General features: G+C 45.0%; 1 protein-coding gene across 1 annotated transcript; it reads right to left on the bottom strand.

Moving 5' to 3' along the window:
- Positions 1-19978: 19978 nt before the first annotated feature.
- Positions 19979-21342, bottom strand: LOC115799895 (predicted GPI-anchored protein 58). The gene is made up of 3 exons (XM_030757191.1): positions 21168-21342; positions 20282-20801; positions 19979-19997 (listed from the first exon to the last, which is right to left on the bottom strand). Exons 1-3 carry the CDS (start codon positions 21340-21342, stop codon positions 19979-19981), a joined length of 714 nt encoding a protein of 237 aa, XP_030613051.1.
- Positions 21343-24341: the final 2999 nt, after the last annotated feature.

Below are 24341 nucleotides of genomic sequence, written 5' to 3'. Positions count from 1 at the left end.
CAGCTGTCATAGTGCATGTGGCACAGTACACCCTAGACAGTCCATCACAGGGCTAATACAGAGATAATAAGAATAACTTTATTATTGATCCCAGAGGGAACTTCCTATGTCTTACATAGCTCATCTGATATTTGTATGAGAATTGAAAGCGTGATGGCTGAGTATAAATGATTTTCTGTATCTCAGTTTTACAACAGAGAGAGAAGAGTCTTCCAGTACTGATGGTTTAGTTGTTGTTGTTGTTGCATAAAGATGTTATAAAGTGGGTGATCAGAGTTGTTCAGGATGGCTTCTGTGGTGGTGAATGGATACGCTCCAAGTGCAGGTAAAACAGTAGCTCTGTAAGCTTCTTTGACATTGACATAGAGCTAATTAAGGCAGGAAAGTCAACAAATTGTGTGAATACAGTCAGGTGGGAGGACAGAGAAACATGATTGAGGTCTCCTGAAATTATGAAGAGTGCCTCTGGATGTTTAGTCTGTATCTTAGCAACAGTTTCATACTGAACTTCACATGGAACTTCAGCTGTTGCCTCGGGTGGGATGTACATATAACTAAATTCTCCTGGTACATATGCTTGTATACCAGCTGCCAACAGTTCAATATCAGGACAACACATCCTCTCCTTAACAGTGATATGTGCAAGATTACACCATCTCTGGGTCACAAATGAAACCACACACACCCACATTTTTTCTTGCCACTAGCTTTAGCATTTCTGTCTGACCGTATGAGGATGAAACCATGTAGAGTCTGAGATGTTACAACAAAAATAAACTAAAGTTTGAGTCACAATCAGAGCTACCAGTGTTACGAATAACACAGACTTGTTGTTTTGTTGTTGTTTTTATTGCCCTCTGGCTATACACAACATAGTGACAGCCAGTTAAACTGTAAATAAAATGAAAATACAATATTTAGGATCATAATACAAATAAACACAAATTTAGACCCCTTAATTATAAACCTTTTGAATAAGTCACGATTCAGGTTGCACTAGATTAATCACATAACTATGAGATTCAAAGTCAACGTTTAAAGACTTTACAATCTTCAACATTAAATTTTCCAGAATTATAAACCATCAATAAACTTAGCTTTATACTCTATCAAGCACTCTGCTCACAAATCTTTAGTTTACCCTCTAAACAAATGCAACATACATCAGCTTACACATTATGAGGCTCTTACAGATCTAAACACAAAATTAAACCAAATTTGTTGGGTTCATTTAGTTCGTTTGGCTCTTTGTAGCTGAAAAAGCTAGCTTCCTTGCCAGTCAGAAAACACATAACGTAAACAAAGAGTAGAGCCCACTAGTGGAAAGGAGTGATACCAACAACCAGACTTTGCTGCTACCAGTTGAAGCACATGTTCTGAAATTATTTTATCTGATAGACAGGCACTCAGTCTTTCACAACACAAGACATTTGTCTTGTAACTGTGACATAATTACGATTAACTCTTATGCCCTCCTCGGGCATTTTTGTACATTTTTTTTTCAACTTTTTTTTCCCCATTTGGTGATCATTTTGGCTGTGTGGCAGCTAGTGGCATAAGTTTTTTTTTTCCCAGGAAATCTTCTTTTTCATTAAAGTTGTGAAATCATAATAAAACTGGCATTTAAAAGGGTTAAAATCCTGAAAATCATTGACTGTCTGGTATTTTTGAGTAGGTCTGAAGTTCATTTTAGCCCCAAAAATATTGATGTATGATTATTTTATAACAGTTTTTAGGTGCATGTACATTTTTGCCACGAAGGTGTTCAGAGGGTGCAAAATTTGAAGAGGGCATACAGGTTAAATGAGGGTTTATTCTGTTAAGGGATCATTCACAATTATCAACATTTTCCAAAGCATACAAACCATACGCTGGGGGGAGGGGGTTAACACCCAATGTACACTTTTCAAATCCAGTGTCATTTGCTTGTACATCACTGCACTATAGCATGGTTTGCAGGCATCATTGAATTCTCTAAAATAGTTTTTATCGAGTCACAGAAAGACTCTACTGATGATATTAGGCAGGAACAAGCTGCGAGTGTGGTGCAGCAGGTGTGAAAAGCAGCCAAAGCCACCAGAGAAATTCAACATGGAAGTGGAAGCATTGTTCCAAAAAGCCAAATCAAAGAAATGGAAACTGTACGCAGTAAACCACAGAAAACGATGGAATTTATTCAAAAGGTATGTACAGTAATTCTACATGTTCCTGGCGTGTTTTCATCTATGCGTGGCCAGCACTGTTACCAACTTTTGTGTAAGAAAACTCACTGCTGTAGTGTTGTAGTACTCGAGATCAGTGTTTGATGGTCTCGGTCTTGTCATGGACTCGGACATTGCGGACTCGGGATTTTATTTCAAGACCAGTCAAGACCACAGCTCTGGAAATATCACTAAATTGCCAGAATATTGTCCAGTTAATTTGTTAACATCTTTGCTTTTATTGGATCCAAAACGTACTGATTCAAATCCAACAAAGATTGCGCTCCTCTGCCTCTCAAAGGAGCACACCTCGCAGACTCCGCCCCGGCTAGGTCGCTGCTATTATCGCTGCTTACGCCTGTATCATTTCACTGCAGTTTGCAATCTACGACAGTGCACGGACAGTTTCATTCCCAATGTGCACGTTTGGTCTCACTGCAGTCATGTGTGTGTGTGCTTGATTTTGTGGGCTACATAAATTAAAATGACAACCGGGATGAACGCGAGAAGTAAGAGGGAAAATGAAGATCCAAGGTAAATTTCAGGCTTCCTATTCAACAAAAATATCCCAGCATGAAAGGTAAATACCAACCTTCATGTATTTAGATACACAAACTGAAAATTTAATGCAATTTTAGCGCTGCAACAATTCTTGGATTAACTCAATTTGATTATTAAAAATCCTTGACACAAATTTGTTGCTTCAATGTTTTCTTTTAACTCTGCAACTCAGGTGTCTCCGTGTAAGCGGAGCATTTCCTCCACATTAGTTCTCCATCGCTTCAACTAATTTCCGTCATTTGGAAAAAAAAACAAAAAAACGACCCTTTAACACGAGTGGATCGCTGAGATGTTTTTCCACGCCCCCACTGCTCTGTGCTGAGTGTGCGTGTTTGAATGTGCATGCTTGTGTTGTGCAGAAAATGTCAGCTGTTATTCTTTCTTTATGTCAGCTGTAGCCTCAGGATCTATAACCACAGTTTGCTAGCAGTTGCTGCCATTAGCACTAGCAATCTTTCCGTGCCCCCCTCCACCCCCTTCAGTACAGAGGGGCTCCGTCAAAATGTTTTTATCTTTAAGATTAGGGACTAAAGACAGACCTGCAGTAGAAACGTAATTTGGAGGATGCTTGTGAATAAAAAGCATTACAGCATTAAGCTCATGCAGCCCCCAGTTTTACAACAAAAACACAACAGCAGCTGTTTTATGTGCAGTCAGACTGAACAGGCACAGCAAAGAGGCAGAGACCGTGAGCTCAGGTGGAGTGAAAGGAGCTCTTGTTCCTGTAACCACCTTAAAACCTTTACTGGGAAACAGCTGGAGGTCCTTCATCAACCACCTGATCAGCAACATGAAGAACAGAGAACTTTGTAGCTGCTCCATCCACCCTGTTTGTGTCGCACAGAGAAACATCTGCAGTACGGAAGTTAAAATATGCTGATGAATTGTTAAAATGAAAAATTATTTCTTATCCAATTACTTGATTAACTGACAGAGTGAATATTTGATTACTAAAATAATTGATAGTTGCAGTCCGACTTGTATTCAGAAAGCCATAGTCAAACAGTTTTCAGCACCAGTGGAGCTGAGAGGCCTTCAAGAATAAAAACTACAGTTCCCAGCAAGATGATGTCACTTCCTATTGTTGCATTAAAAACGTGATAGTTTATGCTCACAATATGGTGGCTGATATTCAAATGTAGGAAATGCTTTTAGCAGCTGATTGAAAAAAAAATGTGCCCAATTCTATCCTGGGTTTTAACTAATTAATGATCCAAAGAAAAAAAATCTCAAACTAGTTAAACTTCATGAAAATTCTTCATAATTATTAAAACGTATCTGTATCTGTATCAGTATCGGCGATACTCTATTCACATCGAATCAATACCAAATCTTGAAGTATCGCACACAACTACATTGAGTAGTACATACAAGAGGAGTGATTGACAGGGCTAAGACCCTTCTCCCAGCTCTGATTGGTTGTTCTTGACTGGGAGCGGTTCAAGGAGGAGGTGGAGGACAGATTATCTGTCTCATACTGTCCTAAAATGGTAACAGTTTTAAAAAATTTGTAAAAAAACAGATGTTTGTTTTTTTTGTAAAAGATACATACTGCAGCTTTACTCTGTATAAGACAGAATCATGTGGCTTTAGTTCTTACTGTCGATGATTGTTTTGCCATTTTTACACATTTACTATGTGGTTTTTGAAATAGCGCACATTTTTATAAAGATTGTTGTTGGTTTAAAAACAACATAACTTTATGTATTGTTTATGAAAGGCAGAGAACATTTAAGACTATTGTGATGAACTATGAATAATTGTTTTACATTCTGTGATAAATGATGGAAGTCACCCAGGAGTATTAAATAAAGATGGTTACGTTTATTTGAGCTGTGAGTGTTTGATATCTAGGTCTGTATGGGATTGTGGATCTTTCAGATCAATTTAAGTGATTTTTATCATTTTTCACATTATATTATGTCTCGCCCTCCCTCGGTCTTGGTCTCGACTCGGTCTTGGGCCCTAAAAGTCTTGGTCTTGTCTCAGTCTCTGGTTAGGCGGTCTTGACTACAACACTGGACTACTCTTTGTACACTTTGGAAAATGTTGGTAATTGTGAATGACCCCTGAACAAGATAATGAGTGACAACTAGCTGATTCTTTCAGCTACAGGTAAATATATTTTTCCCAGTTCCTAAACAGGGCCTTTCTGTGTGGAGTTTGCATGTTCTCCCTGTGTTTGTGAGTTCTCTATGGGTGCTCTGGCTCCTCCCACAGTTCAAAGACATGCAGTTACTGGGGTTGGGTTAATTGGTGATTCTAAATTGGCCATAGGTGTGAATGTGAGTGTGAATGGTTGTTTGTCTCTCTGTTAGCCTTGCGACAGACTGGTGACCTGTGAGGGTGTACCCTGCCTTTCACCCTAACGCAGGCTCCAGTCTTTTGTCTTCAAGTATTTTGTACTAACAAGAATCAAGTAAATTCAAGTAAAAAATGTTAAATGAACTTTTTCACAACATTTCTCAGGATGCAACAAAAAAGTACAGATACTATATGTAAGTAAACTTTTAAAAAAAGTCCTTAAATTAAGTATTGATAGTGTGAATTAGACCTATGTTAAGTCACAGTTTAGGCAAACATTGCCCTTTTTGACTGTGGACACTTCCTGGTGACCCATTTTCAATTATGTTTCCCAGCCATCCATACACTGTAATCCCAATTTAAAAGGGATTTTTAACTTTTAATCATTTTTGCTTTAGAACATGAGACATTTTAATACTGTACACGTGTTCAGTGCGTATGTTTTTAACACTTGATGATATCTGAGTTAAGACAGATGAATACACATTCAGGTGCACGAGTTACAAAAAAATAAAAATAAAAACGGATTCTGGCCTTTTAGAAAAGGGTCTATGGCCAGCACAAGGGAAAAAAAAATAGCTGTAAACATAAATGTGCAGAAAAAAAAAGAGAACATTGATGATTTTGAAATGCTGGCCCTGTGAAGGAAGCAAAAACACTTTCAGAGCTGCATTGACTGAGAGCTCCCGGAGAACCTGTATACACTCTAAATCTAAATCCAGATCTAGAGTCCCTCCACCTTTCTCACAGGTCTTTGATTATCATTGTTGATGGATTAAAATCCACTTTAAATGAAGTAGGCCAAGAGAATAGTAAGCCCTCCATTGGCTCTACTGTTACTTGTCAGTGTGTGTGTATGTTTGTGTGTAAGATAATATGAGCTGTGCATCTGAAATAGTGCCAGGAGCCCAGTGTGGTGCACTCAGCGAGATGCTGAAGATAATCAGTATAAACCCTGCATAAACCCCCACTAACAGGTGAGCTTGCTACAATATGCTCCTTAGTGAGTTAAGCTGGCACAGGCTCGCTTTGTGACAAAAATACACATAGACTCATTGCCATGTTCAGTTGTAGCTATCAGTGTGCAACTCATGGTCATAGGTTTGCAATCTATGCCTTGTTTTAGTGTTGTTTCTTTCTCCCCTGTGTTCTCCATGTTAAGTCTCCAGTTCTGTGTCCCAAGTTTTGTTGCTTCCCATTTGTTTTTGTTAACCTCATCTTGTGTGTGTTGCGTTCGGGATCTAAGCTTTAGTTTTGCTTTTTGCTTCCCCCAAGTCTTGTTACGTTGATTCTGCTCACCCGTGGCTTGTTTTTCTCCAGCTGTGAAAACAAATGAACTGTCATGGTGTGCTGTGTAGCAGGTGAGGTTGGACCAGAAATGTAGGACTCATTAGACAAAACTGGAACTTAACGCAAGTTCATTGAATGAATGGAACAAAAAAAATAAACATAACCACACTGGGGCTGGATGGATGGATGGATGCCAGAACTAAAACTAAGGAAACCACAGATGGGAAGACACACAGCAAGGGGATCATCGGTGACAACACGATAAAGAACAGACACAGAGTGAGGGCTTAAATACACACAAAGGATAAAGAGACGATGATTGGGAACAGGTGGTGACACAGCTGGGAACAATAAAACAGGACGAGACCAGAAAGAACACTAAATACAAGACAGACGAGACTAAGACTACCAAAGTAAAACAGGAAACAGACACGGGAAGGGACGCAGACTAGTCACAGCACTAGGAATAAAACTCAATACCAAAACACCAGGAGGCCAGGGACTTGACAAAGGACAAAACAGACACAAGAACATAGATGCAGGGGAGACAGGAACAAATTAAACCAGGAAATCAAAATGTCAACTATAACAAGTAACAAGACAGGAAACTAAGATGAATAAACAAAACCAACTGGGAACATAATTGTCACAGCATGGCTCAAGGGAAGGACAAACTGGAGGAGGCCACACATGATAATAAATGAAAATATTTATTTAAAGTAACATAAATAACATAACCAAACGGTGTAAGTCAGAAGTGTGTGCTAACCGGGGTTGCCCGTTTCCTGGCTGGGCCCCTCCCTGCGCTGGAGGGGTCTGTGCCCCCTTGGGCGCGCCGCCGTGTGGGGTGGGTTGGCTGTGTCGGGCTGTCTGGCTGGCATTCCGGGATTCTGGGTGCCCTCCCCCATGGGGTGGTGGGGCGCTCAGGTGAGGGAGCAGCAGTTGCCCCACACGGGGCCGGTTGGTTCTGACTCAGGACCACTGTGTGCGTGTGTGTGTATGTGTGAGTATGTATGTGGGGGTGTGTGTCTGTGTGTGTGTGCGTGTGCGTGTGTGTACGTGCGTGTGTATGTGTGCGTACGTGCGTGTGTGTGTGTGTGCGATATTTGTTGTCCTTTGTATGCATGTGGGGTGTGTGTTGTGTCCTGTTTGCAGTGGGGGCAGTGGGTGCCGGCCTGGAGTACGGTGGCGTCCTGGGGGTGCGGTCACTTCAGGCCCTGGACCTGCCTTCCCTGGGCTGCGGGGGGGTGTAGGGAACTGGGGTGCCTAGTGAGCCAGTAGCTAGCTGGCTCTCTTCCTCCGGGGGGTAGTCCTCTGCCTCATATTTATCCTGGCCCCTCCCCTCCTCCCACTCAGTTTAACATCACATTATGCACACATAGGTTCTCGGGGGTGGGGGGCTCGTGCTGCAGTGAGTAGGGCCATCACCTCGGCTCTGCTCGCTGTGCTGCGTGATGTCCCACTCCTCCTTTTTTTTTAATTGCATTATACAGCTCACAACACATCATAGTACATATAGGGCCTTGGGGGCAGGTGTGTCACACAGTGGTTAGTGGGTGGCACTGCTGAGGTGGCCCCACTTGTCTGTTCACTGCTGCCTGCACCTCAATTTTATTTACATTTTAGACATTGAGGGCCTTGGGGGGACGGTGTGGATGGGCGCTGTTATTCAGTGCTCATATTACATCTGTCCCTCCAATTTTAAAAGCACTGTAGTTTTCACACAGCCATACACATTCTTCTCAGTACATACATTCACATCACCCCCCCAACACGCTGAGTGGGAGGAGGGGGCGGGCGGGCCTTCTCACACCCCGGTTCCATGCACCCCGCCTGGGAGGGGGACTGGCTCATTGTTCGGGGCTGGGTTGGCTGCTTCCCTGGGTTGCCGCTGGCTTGGTGCTGGTACCCGCTCTCCCACATTAGGTGTCCATGTATGTTACATGTGTGTATGCATGAGTGTGTGACTGGTGCATGCGAATGTGCGTGCGTGTGTATGTGCGTGTGTGTACATGAGGGAATGACTGGTACGTGTGTGTGTGTGTGTACGTGCGTGCGTGCTTGTGAGAGTGTGTGTGTGTGGACAGCTGGGCCTGGGTTGGTGGCTTGCCAAGCCTTGGCACCGGTGGGACACGGAGGGTGGGAGTTACCCCTCCCTACCGCTCCACGCTGCTCCCCACTGGTCATCACTGCCGCCCCTGGGGTGTGGGTGCCCGTGGGTCCCGGGATGTGTGGCCGGATGTCTCGGCATGGTCTTTGGCCTGCTCCCTTGGCGGCCGTGACCTGGGGGTGGCTTGGGCCTCTTTGGCGCGTGGGGGGGCTCTGCCGGGTGTCGGGCTGCTCTCGGGCGCTTGGGGCCTCGGGGGCCGCATGCCTGGCTCGTGCTGGGGGTGCCGGCCTGCCGGGGGGGGGTGGGCTGCCCGTCGTCTCTGGCTCTCTGGACTCTAGCCCTGGATTGTGGGGGTTCCGTCTGTAGCCTCCCTCCTTCCTCTTCTGGGGAGTGTACGCGGTTGCCATCGGGATGTGTGGCCCCAAGTCTTCTGAGCTCCTGTGCTGTGGATGGCCTGGGTCCCCTGGGTCCTTCCCTATCTACCTCTGGATCGCGGGGGGCATGGTTGCAGTTTCTCGCCCTCATTATCGAATACATTGCCTGACAAAGGCGCATACACACACATTACTACAAACAATAAACTTGTGTGTGTGTGTTTGTGTGTGTGTGTATATGTAGGTGCATATGGGTGTGTGTATGGATGTGGTGTGTGTGTGTGTGTGTGTGAGTATATCAACCCCTTTTATTTTTTTTTTTTTATTTTTTTTCTATCTCCTTTCTTCCTCCCCCCCCCCCCCCCCCCCCCCCCCCCCTTTTCTCCCCCCCACCTCTTGTTCTTGCCCCTTCCTTGTTGCCTGTCAGACTTGGCATGAATAACTAAATAAAAAGATAATAAATAAAAATAAAATTGCAAACATTAACAAGAAGAGCCTATAGGAAACATATAGAGCTGTTCTTGTCAAAGCAAATATGTTTGGTACATCAGTGCATTCGGATCATCATTCCGATTGTGAAAGATGCCAGACATGACAGGCTAAAAAAAAAAAAAAAAAAAAAAAAAAAAAAAGAAGTGTGTGCTATGTCTAGATGCATGTATGAAACAATCAAAAGAAAACAAAACCCCAAGGAGAGAGAGACAGTCAACCCTGATGCTGGCAGCTTAAATACTGGAGGCCAGTCAGCCAGCACAGCTGCAACCCATTCCCTTCATGACCTCATGAAGCAGCCCAGAACTCACAAGGTGTCACCCCCCCCACAGGATCTGAAAAATATCAAACATCAATACATGGTAAACCTTTGTTTACAATTTTGGCCACAACTTACCCAGTCAGCTATATAATATTTAGCTCAATAATACCCTTAGAGTAACAAATCACGGTAAACTAAAATGAATTAGCTAGGACTCTCTCTATTCCCAAAAAGCTACCTACCAAGCTCTACGTTTCCTACCTGATGCTCCCAAGACCCAGCAACAATGGTACCGTCGGAAGCACTTTAAGAGTATTGGAACCCAAGAAAGAAAAATAAAATACTAAGGGAGAGGTGCACGGATACAGCATCTGCCACTACATTCTCACTGCCCTTAATATAACATATGTCCAGGTGATAAGGCTGTAGGAACAATCCCCATCTCATCAACCTTTGGTTAGGATTCTGAAGACATTGCAAGAAAGTCAGTGGGTTGTGATCCATATAAATAAGAGGAGCACCTGACCCAACATACACATCAAAATGTTGGAGAGACCAAATTAGGGTGAGAGCTTCTTTTTCGATTACAGAATACTGCAGTTGTTAAGGCTTGAACTTTCATGAAAAATAGATCAGTGGTTTTAAAACACCATTATCATCTGCCTGTAATAAGACTGCACCAGCACCAGGATTACTTGCATCAACTTGCAACTGGAAAGGAACCCCTACTTGAGGAGCAGCAAGAACAGGAGATGAGCTTCTCAAAAGCTGCCTGACACTGGGGTGACCAGACATACTTCACTTCAGCCTTGAGCAAGTTTGTCAAAGGTGCTACTACTGAGGAAAAGTTGGGACAGGAGCACCTGTAATAACGAGCCAAACTGAGAAATCTCATAAGCGCTGCTTTAGCTGGTGGGGCTGGATAAGCCTGAATGACAGCAACCTTGGCATCGACTGGTTACACCTGTCCTTACCCCACCACTTGACCCAAATAGGTGACATTAGCTCTGGCAAATTCACATTTAACCAGATTAACTGTCAAGTTTTCCCAAACCATTCTGTCCAGTAATGCCTTAAGTTGGTCTATATGTGATTCCCAGGTCTCACTGTATATAACCACATCATCTAAATATACGGCATAGTGTGTAACCCAGACACAGCATTCATTAATCGCTGAAATGTGGCTGGTGCAGTATATGAAAACCAGTGGCGGATGCTGGTCTTTCAAGGAGGGGAAGCTCAATTTCGGCCTACATCATAAAATGTGTCGTTTATTTATTCTACCCTCCGTTCCTTTTCAAGAAAATGATCTGTGACCCTGTCTACCAACAAGGCCTCTTTTCCAGGGACTTGACTAGTGTCTTCTCAATGGCCAGCAGAGGTAGGCTGCTTAAACGGCCTTGGCCCATGGTGTTGTGGGTGTAAGACTTGAGAAGAAGCTCCTCTCTACACCTGCAGATGTAGCTCCAATCGTTGCCACTAATGACAATAGTTTGTACACCTGAGGCATTGCACTGTCCAACTCCGGTCCACAACATTCAAACTGTCTGCCATTATGTGCAGCTTGCTACCTAGCTATCTTGCTAGCTGGGACTGGCGCGAGGCTAGTGTGAAGTGTGTCCGCCTGTGAGTGCTTTGTGACGGTGGAGGGGCTCAGCAGCACCCGCTGGACAGAAACTGCGATAGAAGTAAGAAAGAGTGACAGAAGTCAGTCTCCAAACACAAGCAGCTACAAAAAACCACCAGAAATAGAAGCTCGATTTGTCGCTAGTCGTTTTTAACAAAGAATATGACGCTAAGAGGTTTAGGAAAGTCTCCGGTTCAACTCGGAACGAATGAAAATTTAAAAATGCTCCCACGGATGTTTACACCAAAAGATCGCTGATTCGCTCATTTCGCTGTCAATCAAAAGGGGATTCAGCCTCAGACAGATCATCCAATCATCATGCAGAAGCTGAGCGTCCGGGCCAGCCGAGGCCAGCCCACTGCCCCACAGACCCCCAGAGACGCTGAGCGTCCGATGGGCGGGACAAAGCCCAGCATTTATCCAATGACTCGTCTCGTTTCGCTGCACTCTTTGCTTTGCTATTGAACTCTGCGGACGCTCAGTGTCCACACTGTTTAAAGCACTGTGAAGCTGCGGGAATGAGTGAGAGGAAAGCCGTGTCGTTACCAGTGTTAAGAAGCTGATTCTGAACAAAACTTGAGGGCATTGTAGCGCATATTTAGTCAATGACATGTACGCACAACAGTATATGTTTGATCACTTATTTTTTGACATTTTAGGGGAAGCTGAACTTCCCTTGCAGTCTTAGAGCAATCGCCTCTGATGAAAACAGACCCGAAGGAGCTCCACAGACCACTCTTTTACACCTTTTCTGAGGCACATCTTAGAGCAGCTCGTTTTGGTGCAGTCTCTTTAAATGTGAATGAGACATTTCACGCCTTGCCTCCTTCCAGGTCGCAAAGCGTTCCACTCCACCCCGTTCGGCCATTTCTGTAGTTTGATAGCAGCGATACGATTATCTACCGGCAGAGAAACAGGCACTCTGAAGAAACTCTGATGCCGGGGGTGATGTAAGGAATCGTTTGGTTAATACACCCAACAACCGAACATTTGGACTTGTCTACTTGCAACTTCGGCATAACGGAACTTGGACTACAAAATCACTGTGAGAAAATAAATGACGGATTCACGAAATCGGTAAGCTGGAAGTCCATGTCCTTGTTTAGCAGTTCCACAGCAAATACAGTGACGTAACAGAAAAGAAAACATAACAAGGAATAGAGAAAACTGAACAGGCTGAAAAATATGACCCAAAAAGAATATAAAGATATCTACACAGCACTGGCAGAGAATAAACTTAAATTTTCTGCACTCCAACACACTCAAAGTACACAAAGAAATGTTTTTAAGGGCTAAAAAAGTGGATTTTGCATGATATGTCTCCTTTAAAAGAACCTGCCAATATCTTTTCAGTAAATCCAACTTGGTCACAAACTTTGCGGCACCCACCTGGTCAACACAATCCTCCATTCTGGCAGGATAGGCATCTGGCTTTGTAACTGCGCTAATCTTACAAAAGTCAGTGCAAGGCCTAAATGTGGAATCCGGCTTCTTCACCAACAAACATGGAGATGACTGTTGGGACCTGTTTTTACTCCGTGTTTTTACTCTTCTCACTCAATAAAGATTACAATATTTCGAAGTGAAATCATACAAATTATTATGTAGTAAATCAATTAGCTGATCACTTTAAAAAACTGAATCAAGCAAATGATTAAATTAAATGCAATTAGTAGCAAATCATAATTCAGCAGCTGACTCAAAACTCTAAAGGGCAGAGGGGAATTAAAAGCTATTATTTGACTTAAATAACGATTGAACTAAATAACTATATAGTGTCTGAAGCAGTGGGTTAAAGAATTCAAATAAATTAGATAGAGACACAGAGAGCAGATAAAATGTGAAATCAGAGGTCAGAGTGTTCTCACAGCTCTAAAAAGATGCATTAATCTCGATGTTCAGCCATCACAGCTCGGGAAAATATGTCCTGTACAAGAACCTTGATAAATTCAGACTTCAGTGATGTACTAATCTTCTTGTTCAGCTGTCATGACTGGGAAAATATGTTTGGTACCTAAGTCCCTGATAAAGTTGCTTAAACACCGCACATATTAAAGTGAAAGGTGAACAGTAAAAACGTCACCCCCACTGCTCAAGAGCGTGGTCTGCTCTGTAGGTGTTTTCCTTCCTGTTTAGGGTTTCTGGGCCGCCGATTGGATGTGCCAAGAGGCTGGGACCAGCTTGCGCACCAACGAAGGGGAGGGCTAAGTTAAAACAAAGCCCGCCCCACCTTTTTGAACCAACAGGTTTGTGAGTACTAGTGAAATAAAATGTTAGGTTAGCTTAGAGGAAGCTGTCTTCTCTGGTGAGGTTGGTTGCATGTAACTGCTTGCAGACTGCAATTTTCCTGAGCTGAGAAGATCCATGTACATGTGATTTTTCTGATTCTTCAATATATAAAATCTCTTGCATGAAGACAAAAGTGTTAATGACTCATTCCTTCACAAGTAAAAAACACACTCTAACATGACCAAGCAGATGAAGAAGGCTCAGCAATGCCATGTTCCAGCATATAATGTACCTCAGCTTCTAGTCTCTCTTGCTTATCTGGAGACAATGCCGTTTAATAGGCTGAGCCTCACCAACATCAATATCATGCGTGAGTACGTGATGGTGAATCTGAAAACAGGGATGCATAAGCCTAAATGATGTTAATCAAGGTGTTGCGCTTCTCTATATCCAAATGTCCCAATATAGCAGACAAATTACTCAGATTCTGAATTTTTAAGCCGAGGTTGGAACACTCCATCTTCCATTTCCCCTTCCTCCTCAAAACCTGCCATCACCTGAGATGAGCTGGAGGCAGCAACAGCGGCCAAAAGAGAAGGACTTTCACATACTGTGGAGTCACCTGCTTTACTAGACCAGACAGAAGATGGGTAATGAGAATGATTGGCTTGAGGAAGTTCACATGGCAGATTTAACTGGATTTTCTTATATTTGGCATGTCAATCAGGTAATCCTGTTCTGATTCTTGCTTGATCACAGTGCAAGGACCAAAAAACTTTGCCTGAAATGGCGATTTGACAAGTGGCCACAACTCCAACACCTGATCACCAGGACCGTAGTGCCATTGTTCAGCGCTACGATCATACAACCTTTCATCTTCTTTTGAGAATGTTCTAGGTTGTCTTTAGCTAGCACACCTGCCTCGTAAAGCTTCTGCCTAAAACCATTGACCTCCACTGGTCATGTATCACAGCCAAAGGACCCCTAACAGTGTGTGCAAATACTAGGTCGTTAGGACTAAATCCTGTACTCTCCTGCACAGCTTCTCTGGCTGCCAACAAAAGCTATTGCATGCCTTCCTCCTAATCAGCCTGGAGCTCAGTACAATAAGCATGAAGCAATGTAGAACTCAGTGAAAACAGAACCTAAAAGAACTAAACACAAAATGCTGGGCACATGGCCCAGGACCATGACATGTAATAACAAAAACTGAAATTTTCATTAATCGAAATAAATAAAAACAATAATTAAAAGGAAAAAAGATAACTAAAACTATATTGTGGGTTTACAAAAATAACTAAAATGAACTGAAATTATAGATAAAATGACCTTTGTTTTCATTATTTTATTTAAAAGCCCTGTGGATTGATATGAAATTATTTTTTTCCACTCTCAGTTTAAACTGGGAGCGCCATCGGGCAACTGTGTGTGCGTGCATGTCTGTGCTCACGTGCTGGTCAGAAAATTCTCAGCAGCAGACTCTGCCGAGAAAGTGGCAGAGTACTATATGGATTTTCTTTGAGTACTATAGCGAGACAGACAGAAGTGAGTGTCTTGTTGTGGATGATGAAAAAAATGTGCATAACACTTCTCAGGCGGAAAAACCATTGATATCAAAGTCCACCTGAGAAGCGCACACAAGGCGGCTACGGAAACCCAAAGAGGGGCAAAAGTCCCAGCTGGCACCGCTTATAAAACATTGGCACATGACCACAACGTAATTAACACACATAATCCAGCTACACAAGCATAAATGTGGACACAACCTTGGCCACTAGCAGAGGTTGTGTACAGAGGCCATCCAAAGACCTGGCGCTGAAGTCTACTTAGTGAGCATTTAACCGAGCTAGCTCTCTGAGCAGCTCCGACAGTGAACCAGCATCATGTGGTGGATAACATCAGGATGCAGCTGGATTTGAGATTTGATTCCTTCAAAGAGTTCTGTTGATGTTCATGTGTGTCTTAATATTGCACACATTTAGCAGGTATATTTTGAACAGTTGGCTGTTGAATATATTTCTTCAGATGGTATCTTTTGTTGAGTTTTAGTGCACAACAGTCACTCTTGCACCTTGAATCTTGTATCTAACAAAGTGTGAAAAACTGAAACTAATACTAATACTAATGAACACAAAACTAAAACTAAGCATTAAGCCAAAAACAAGACCTGATAAAAATCTGCAAAACCACTCTGAAATCTAACTAAAACTAACTGAATTAGAGAAAGAAAAGAAAAAGAAACTAAAGCTAAACTATATTGTAAAATCCAAAACTACCATAACCTTGTTGTGTCTCATCTCCCTATTTACCTCGTGTATATGTAAGCCCTCAGTTTTTCTTAGTTCCTTGTCGTGTTGTACGGTTGTCTTTCCATGTGTTTTTCCCTGCTGTTTATGTATTTTGGACGTTGTTTTCTGCTGCCTGTGAGAATATCTGCCTCGGGTTAATAAAGATTTGCTATTTTGTTTATTAAAATCTGTCACACAACTATGACAGAACAACACAACCAAACTATGGACCCAGCAGTCATTGCCATTCCATTAGAGGAGGAGCTGACAATGGAGTTCTTCACAAGACAAGGCTTCACAAGATATCAACATGGATTTCTGGATCTACACACATTTAAAAATCTTTTCAGTGGTATATGCCTGACTGTCAATGGCAGAGACACAGTCGTCAGCCCTAAGACTTCATTATACACTGCTCAAAAAAACAAAGGGAACGCTTAAACAACACAATATAACTCCAAGTAAATCAAACTTCTGTGAAATCAAACTGTCCACTTAGGAAGCAACACTGATTGACAATCAGTTTCACATGCTGTTGTGCAAATGGAATAGACAACAGGTGGAAATTATTGGCAATTAGCAAGACACACTCAGTAAAGGAGTGGTTCTGCATGTGGGGACCACAGACCACTTCTCAGTACCTTTGCTTTCTGGCTGATGTTTTGGTCACGTTTGGTGGTGCTTTCACACTCGTGGTAGCATGGGACAGACTCTACAACCCACACAAGTGGGTCAGGTAGTGCAGCTCATCCAGGATGGCACATCAATGCAAGCTGTGGCAAGAAGGTTTGCTGTGTCTGTCAGCGTAGCGTCCAGAGGCTGGAGGCGCTACCAGGAGACAGGCCAGTACACCAGGAGACGTGGAGGAGGCCGTAGGAGGGCAACAACCCAGCAGCAGGACCACTACCTCCGCCTTTGTGCAAGGATGAACAGCAGGAGCACTGCCAGAGCCCTGCAAAATGACTTCCAGCAGGCCACAAATGTGCATGTGTCTGCACAAATGGTTAGAGGGCCCGACGTCCACAGATGGGGGTTGTGCTCACAGCCCAACACCTTGCAGGATGCTTGGCATTTGCCAGAGAACACCACGATTGGCAAATTCACCACTGGCGCCCTGTGCTCTTCACAGATGAAAGCAGGTTCACACTGAGCACATGTGACAGACGTGACAGTCTGGAGACACCGTGGAGGGCGATCTGCTGCCTGCAACATCCTTCAGCATGACCGGTTTGGCAGTGGGTCAGTAATGGTGTGGGGTGGCATTTCTTTGGAGGGCCGCACAGCCCTCCATGTGCTCGCCAGAGGTAGCATGACTGCCATTAGGTACCGAGATGAGATCCTCAGACCCCTTGTGAGACCATATGCTGGTGCGGTTGGCCCTGGGTTCCTCCTAATGCAGGACAATGCTAGACCTCATGTGGGTGGAGTGTGTCAGCAGTTCCTGCAAGATGAAGGCATTGAAGCTATGGACTGGCCCGCCCGTTCCCCAGACCTGAATCCGATAGAGCACATCTGGGACATAATGTCTTGCTCCATCCACCAGACTGTCCAGGAGTTGGTGGATGCTTTAGTCCAGGTCTAGGAGGAGATCCTTCAGGAGACCATCTGCCACCTCATCAGGAGCATGCCCAGGAATTGTAGGGAGGTCATACAGACACATGGAGGCCACACACAATACTGAGCCTCATTTTGACTTGTTTTAAGGACATTATATCAAAGTTATATCAGCCTGTAGTGTGTTTTTCCATTTTAATTTTGTGTGTGACTCCAAATCCAGGCCTCCATTGGTTAATAAATTTGATTTCCATTGATGATTTTTGTGTGATTTTGTTGTCAGCACATTCAACTTTGTACAGAACAAAGTATTCAATGAGAATATTTCATTCATTCAGATCTAGGATGTGTTATTTGAGTGTTCCCTTTATTTTTTTGAGCAGTGTATATGATGAACTGGTCTCTCAGTTTCTGGGCTTGCCTCTGCCTGAGCCAATTCCTCCCTTTACCCAGCTCATTATAAGCCAATTTCCAACATTCCTTTTATTTAAGAAAATTCTTGAAAGAGTACCTTACAAATGATCTTCTTATGGCCTCTGACGGTGGACTCACGTCTGTGCATGTCCTGCTAGACCTTAATGCAGCATTGGATACTGCTGACCATAATATTTATTATTATTATTAATAATAATAATAATAATAGTGATAATAATAATACATTTTATTTGTGGGCACCTTTCAGGACACTCAAGGTCACCTTGCAAGAATAAAACTGTATCATAAAACAATAAAACACAAAATACAGAATAAAACAACAATAAGCAAATATAACACAGTAAAATAAAACATACGCCTATTAAACCAGTGAGTGAAATCCCTGAGGGCTTCTGCCAGGTGTTCCCAGTGCACCCTCACAATATGTTTAGGTGCGCCAGGTCTGTCCAGCATCTTCCCCCGCCACCTGACCCAACTCACCACCAGGTGGTGATCAGTTGACAGCTCAGCTCCTCTCTTCACCCGAGTGTCCAAAACATATGGCTGCAGATCTGATGATACGATTACAAAATCGATCATCGACCTGTGACCTAGGGTGTCCTGGTGCCGTGTGCACTTATGGACATCCTTATGTTCGAACATGGTGTTCGTTATGGACAAACTGTGGTTTGCACAGAAGTCCAATAACAAAAAACTATTCGGGTTCAGATTGGGCAGGCCGTTCCTCCCAATCACGCCACTCCAGGTCTCACTGTCATTGCCCACGTGAGCATTGAAGTCTCCCAGCAAGACTATGGAGTCACCGGATGGAGCACTCTCCAGCACCCCACCCAGTGACACCAAAAAGGGGGGTTACACTGAACTGTCATTCGGCGCATAAGCGCAAACAACGATCAGAACCCGTTCCTCGGCTCGAAGGCGCAGGGAAACTACCCTCTAGTCCACCGGTGAAAACTCCAACGTGCAGGCAGCAAGCCGCGGGGATACAAGAATACCCACCCCAGCTCATCGCCTCTCACTGAGGGCTACTCCAGACTGGAACAGAGCCCAGCCATTCTCCAGGAGACTGGTTCCAGAGCCCAGGCCAGGCATTGAGGTGAGCTCAACTATATCTAGCTGGTATCTCTCAACCTCATGCACTAGCTCAGGATCCTTCCCCACCAGAGAGGTGACATTCCATGTCCCAATAGCCAGTCTCGATAGCTGGGGATCGGTCCACCAGGGCCTCTGCCCTCGGCCACCACATGACACACACTGCACCCGACCCCTACGACGCCTCCTGCGGGTGGTGGGCCTACAGGAGGGCGGGCCCATGTAACCTCTTCGGGCTGCGCCTGGCCGAGCACCATGGGATAATGCCCGGCCACCAGACGCTCTCCCTCGAGCTCCCTCCCCAGGCCTGGCTGCAGGGTGGGGCCCTGGTAACCCTATCCTGGGCAGGGTAAACTGTTCCCTCATTGTTACAGACATAGGGGTCTTCTGAACCGCTCTTTGTCTGGACACTCACCCAGGACAATTTGCCATGGGAGACCCTCCCTGGGGGCAAAGCCCAGACAACATAGCTCCTGGGATCACTGGGACACAAAAACCCCTTCACCACAATAAGGTGGCGATTCATGGAGAAGCAAATAATAATCCAAGTAAGTAAAATTCATGTAGACAGTTTCCTGGACCGCATTGCTGTGGGGTACCAAAAGCAGTCGAAAGGACACACTCCAGAGTAGCGGCAGCAAGACGTGCCAGGGTTCACCCAGAAGTCAAACCAAAAAATATTCATTCATCATAGATAGATATTACATAGATTAGAGCATGCTATAGGGATTAAGGTTACTGCACTGCAGTGGTTTGAACCATATTCATCTAATAGACTCCAATTTGTTCACATAAATGGGGAGTCATCTTCACACACTAAGGTTAATTATGGAGTTCTACAGGGTTCTGTGCTGGCACCAATAATATTTACACTATACATGCTTCTGTTAGGCAGCATTACTGGAAAGAAATGCATATATTTTCATTGTTATGCAGATGATACCCAACTTTATGTTTTGTGCTCTGGCCATCCCCAAACTGTTTCCACAAATTTGGGAGGATGAAATTGTCCAAAATGATTTGGTATTGTCAGGGTTGGCTGTGGCAAGCAAGGCAGAGGACCCAAAAACAGGATTCATGAGGCAAGAAGCTCACTTGAAATCCAAGGCTTTAATAACGTGACTTGGCAACCTAACATAAACTTATAGTAAACCCGGAATTAGACATGGAGCACACAGCTGCAGAACACAAGACCAAAAAACAAAACAAAGCAAGTAGCATCATAGGAAAACAGTCCAACGAAACTTCCGCTTAAGCAACGCAAGGCCAGAAAAAGCCCAAAAGTCCAGGGGGCAGCCCAGGCCAGGGGGCCAAAAAAGCAGAGTCCAAAACAGTTGGGAGACCGATCGCGCTCCCAGCGGCAGCAGCGACGACACTCTGACGCCTCGGTCTGAGCGGGGCCCCTGACGGCTCGGACTGAGCGGGAACCCCTGGCGGCTCGGTCTGAGCGGGACCCCCTGACGGCTCGGACTGAGCGGAAACCCCTGACGGCTCGGTCTGAGCGGGACCCCCTGACGGCTCGGACTGAGCGGGAACCCCTGACGGCTCGGTCTGAGCGGGAACCCCTGACGGCTCGGTCTGAGCGGGAACCCCTGACCTCTCGGACTGGGCGGGAACCCTTGGCGGCTCGGTCTGAGCGGGAACCCCTGACGGCTTGGTCTGAGCGGGACCCCCTGACGGCTCTGTCTGAGCGGGAACCCCTGACGGCTCGGACTGAGCGGGAACCCCTGGCGGCTCGGTCTGAGCGGGAACCCCTGACGGCTGAGCGGGCCAAGGCTGCAGTGCAGGGCGCACAGCTGTCTCCCTAGACAGCTGGGACTCTGAGTGGGACTGCTTGGAGTCCGGGGCAGCTGTTGGAGCTGACACTAGGGACGCTGGCTGAAACTGAGGGGCTACTGCAGCTAGCTGCGACTCTGACTGGGAGGAAGCTGATGGGACCAAAACTACATAGGGAGGAGGAGCTGAGGGCACTGGGACTGAAACTGAGGGGACTGAAACAGAAACTGAGGGGACTGAGACAGGAACTGAACTGACCAGAAGGAGCAATTGGGTTAAAGAGCTAACTGGAGCAGACTCTGGGGGAACCGAAGCTAAAGCAGAAAGAGCTGACTGAGAGGGAATGGAAACAGCTGACAGTGTGGACTGACAGGGAGCAGACTGAGAGCGAGGGAGGGCTACTGGAGCTGACTGAATGCGAGACTGGAGTAAAGCTGGAGCTACAGCTGACTGTGACTGAGACAGAGAGAGAGCTGGAGCTACGGCTGACTGGGGCTGAAACGTGAGCTGTGGCAGCAGGGCCTTGGACACTGCTGCTGCAGGCGGCGTGGAGCGTGGCTGTGGCTTGGGGCCTGCTGCTGCTGCAGGCGGCGTGGAGCGTGGCCGTGGCTGAAGAGGCGCTGCAGGTGGCATGGAGCGTGGCGGTGGCTGAAGAGATGCTGAAGACACCAAAGACTGGGGTGAAGGCTTGGACCTGGCTGCCCCCACCCGCGGAATAGGAATGGGTGCAGAGTTCGGCCTATCCATGGTCGCCCCCACCCACGGAACAGGAATGGGTGCAGGGAGCATCACAGGAGCAAAGCAAACAGTCTTTGAAAATTCTGTCTTAATGGCCACGGTCTCTACATCAACCAACTCGGAGACTGCACAAAATGTCTCTGCTGGTACTGGAACAAAACTGTGTCTCTCAACAACAACTTGCTGAGGCAGACATGCAGAGCCACTAATCCCACTTTTATTTTTAAATGGATCATTAATGACAAAGTAGCCTCTGCAAAGACTGAACCTAATTCCCCAGGGAGCCATCTTTGTTCTTAAACTAGGCTGCAGCAAGGGACAAACAGTCTCTGCTGGCTCGGACTGGCAGCCACACAGTTCCATTTTAACGTTGTTCAGCTCATGCATAGTAAACTCTGTCTTTTCAGCTGCTGTCTCAGAAAAAACTGTCTTTGCTGAGGTTGGTTTAGCATCACAAAATGAAATCTTTACATGGGCTGGGCCTGGCACACAATTCTCTACAACTTTTTCTGTCGTTGCCACACACTGAACAGCTTCCAAATTGGCCAGCCGAGGAATCACACTCTTAGAGTTCAGACATCCTGAAACTATGGACTCACAAATGCCTCCAGCTGGCTCAGAGTGAGGGGAAAAGGAGTCAGACTCGAGTATCAATGACGTGCCAGTCGGATGAATGCGACCTGGCCATACACACTCAGGTCGCATTTGAAAAGATCAGCTACGTATCGGATTTAGGACCACATATCCAAGTGGCCTGGGTCGCATTTGAAAAGATCCGATCTGTGTTGTTCAGACTGGCATGAAAAGATCGGATACAGGTCGCATGAGGGCAAAAAAATCGGAATTGGGTCACTTCAGGCTGCAGTGTGAACGTAGCCCTAGTTATGCTGAAATAGGCCTAGGCTACTGGGGGGTTCCTGTGAAGTATTAAGTATTTCTTTTTCATTCACCTCTTTTCACTCTGTTTATACACAAATCCACATTTAATCATTAGTTATTATTAATCTCTGGCTTTCTTCTGCAGCATGTCGTTTGTCCTGTCTCTCTCCCCTCAGCCCCAACTGGTCACAGCAGATGACTGCCCCTCCCTGAGCCTGGTTCTGCTGGAGGTTTCTTCCTATTAAAAGGGAGTTTTTCCTTCCCAAGTGCTTGCTTATAGAGGGTCGTTTTGAATCTTGGGTTTTCTCTGTCATTATTGTATGGTGTTTGCCTTACAATATAAAGTGCCTTGAAGGAACTGTTTGTTGTGATTTGATGCTATATAAATGAATTGAATTGAACTAACACCCAGTAGATAGTGGATGCAAGTGATTGGAGCAGCCCAGGGAGCTTATGCACAATAAACAGGACTGTGTCTCCCAAGAAACTGTGTGCTTGCATCTTAGAACTGTGTGCTCCTAACCATAGTCTCCCACTATTAAAGTTGTTGTGGAGAATAAGTAATGAGCAGGTGATGTTTGTGTGTTCTTATTACAGAATAGAGTATGATCACTGTGTATCTGGAGAGGCAAATGCTGGGACAGGGTACCGGCATCAAACCTGGGAGGAAGGGTTCCCTCAGGATGAGGATAACAGGATAAAATTCAATGAAGCGCAGGCGTATAAAACAGAGATGTAATAAGAACAGGCAGATGCCAAAAAAAGTAATAAATATCAATAAATAAACGTCGCTGAAATCACACACAATCAACCATCTCATCCCTGTAGGCTGATTTGCCCCCTCCACTTATGAGCCCCACCACTATCGTCTGCAAACTGTGTTACTGCATTGGTGGGGTAGGTGGGCTTAGTCATGCACATATGGCATGTAGGAGTGGGCTCAGGATGCAGCCCTTAGGCAAGCCAGTTCTGAATATCAGGGTGGGTACTGGGTGGGTGGTCTGTGAGGAAGTTCTTAATCCAGGTGCAGGTGGCAGGGCAGAAGTCCAGGGCAGCCAGCTTATCCACTAGAATGTCAGGGACGATGGCATTAAATGCCAAGCAGTAGTTGACAAAAACCTTTCTTACATAGGACCCAGGGTCTTTCAGATGACTACAGGTAATAAGGCAGTTGAGACAACATCATCTATTTGCTTTATAAGCAAACAGATGGGGGTCCAAGGTAGAGGAAAGGCATTCTTTGATGTGTTGAAGCACCACACTTTCATTTTGTGACCACAGCTGTTAAAGCAATGGGTCTGAAGTCATTGAGGCTGGTAATAGTTAAATTCTTGGGAAGAGGGGTTATGATAGAAGATTGAAGACAAGGTGGGACAGTAGCAAATGACAGGGAGAGATTGAAGATCTCTTTAAAGACCATTAAGAACTTTACTGGATACTCTGTCCAGTCTCACAGCTTTCCTCTGATTCACAAACCTAAACACACAGCTCACGTGATGAGAGTGAGTGCAGGCAGGTCTGTGTTCCGGGGGGGCTGTGCAGGTCCTGGCTGACTCAAAGCAAGAAAAGAAGTGATTTAGGTCCTCTGCCAGTGAAGCGTCCATGTTAACCCTTTGACACCAACAGTATCATGCTGACAGGTTTACACAAGCGCACTTTGCATTACCCTAATTATGGGATTGTTTGTCCTAATGGAAAAATTCAAATGGTTTCTGAAAGCTGAGAAATTATGCTTCATAGCCAACGGGTGGTTATTACGATCATATTCCCTCTACTCGTCTCCCTCCCCTCACACACACATTCCCACACTGTAGCGCAGGGGTCATCAACTACATTTGTCTGGGGGGCGGGGGCCTTGGGTTACTGTGGGGCTGACTCAAACTCCCCTCCTCAACTAACAGTTCTCATAAGATGTGGAGTTCATCAGCAGCTAGGTCAGGGAGATCAGTCCAACACAGATCAGAAGAAGACAGGACAGCGGGGGCGTAGAGCATCTGTTTATAAAACATCCCGGAGAAGAATGAGATAAGTGGCAGTCCAAGGCCGCCAGGGAGCCAAATTCCTGATTCTACGACTTGTTTTGATACAGACTGTACTGATTAATTTGTTGACAGCCTTCAGTCTTTCTG

The sequence above is a fragment of the Archocentrus centrarchus genome, chromosome 20 (genome assembly GCF_007364275.1).
Source record: "Archocentrus centrarchus isolate MPI-CPG fArcCen1 chromosome 20, fArcCen1, whole genome shotgun sequence".
NCBI classification, from domain to species: Eukaryota; Metazoa; Chordata; class Actinopteri; order Cichliformes; family Cichlidae; genus Archocentrus; species Archocentrus centrarchus.
The sequence above is the reverse complement of the archived record's forward strand: the minus strand, read 5'-3'. Positions and strand labels throughout refer to the sequence as shown.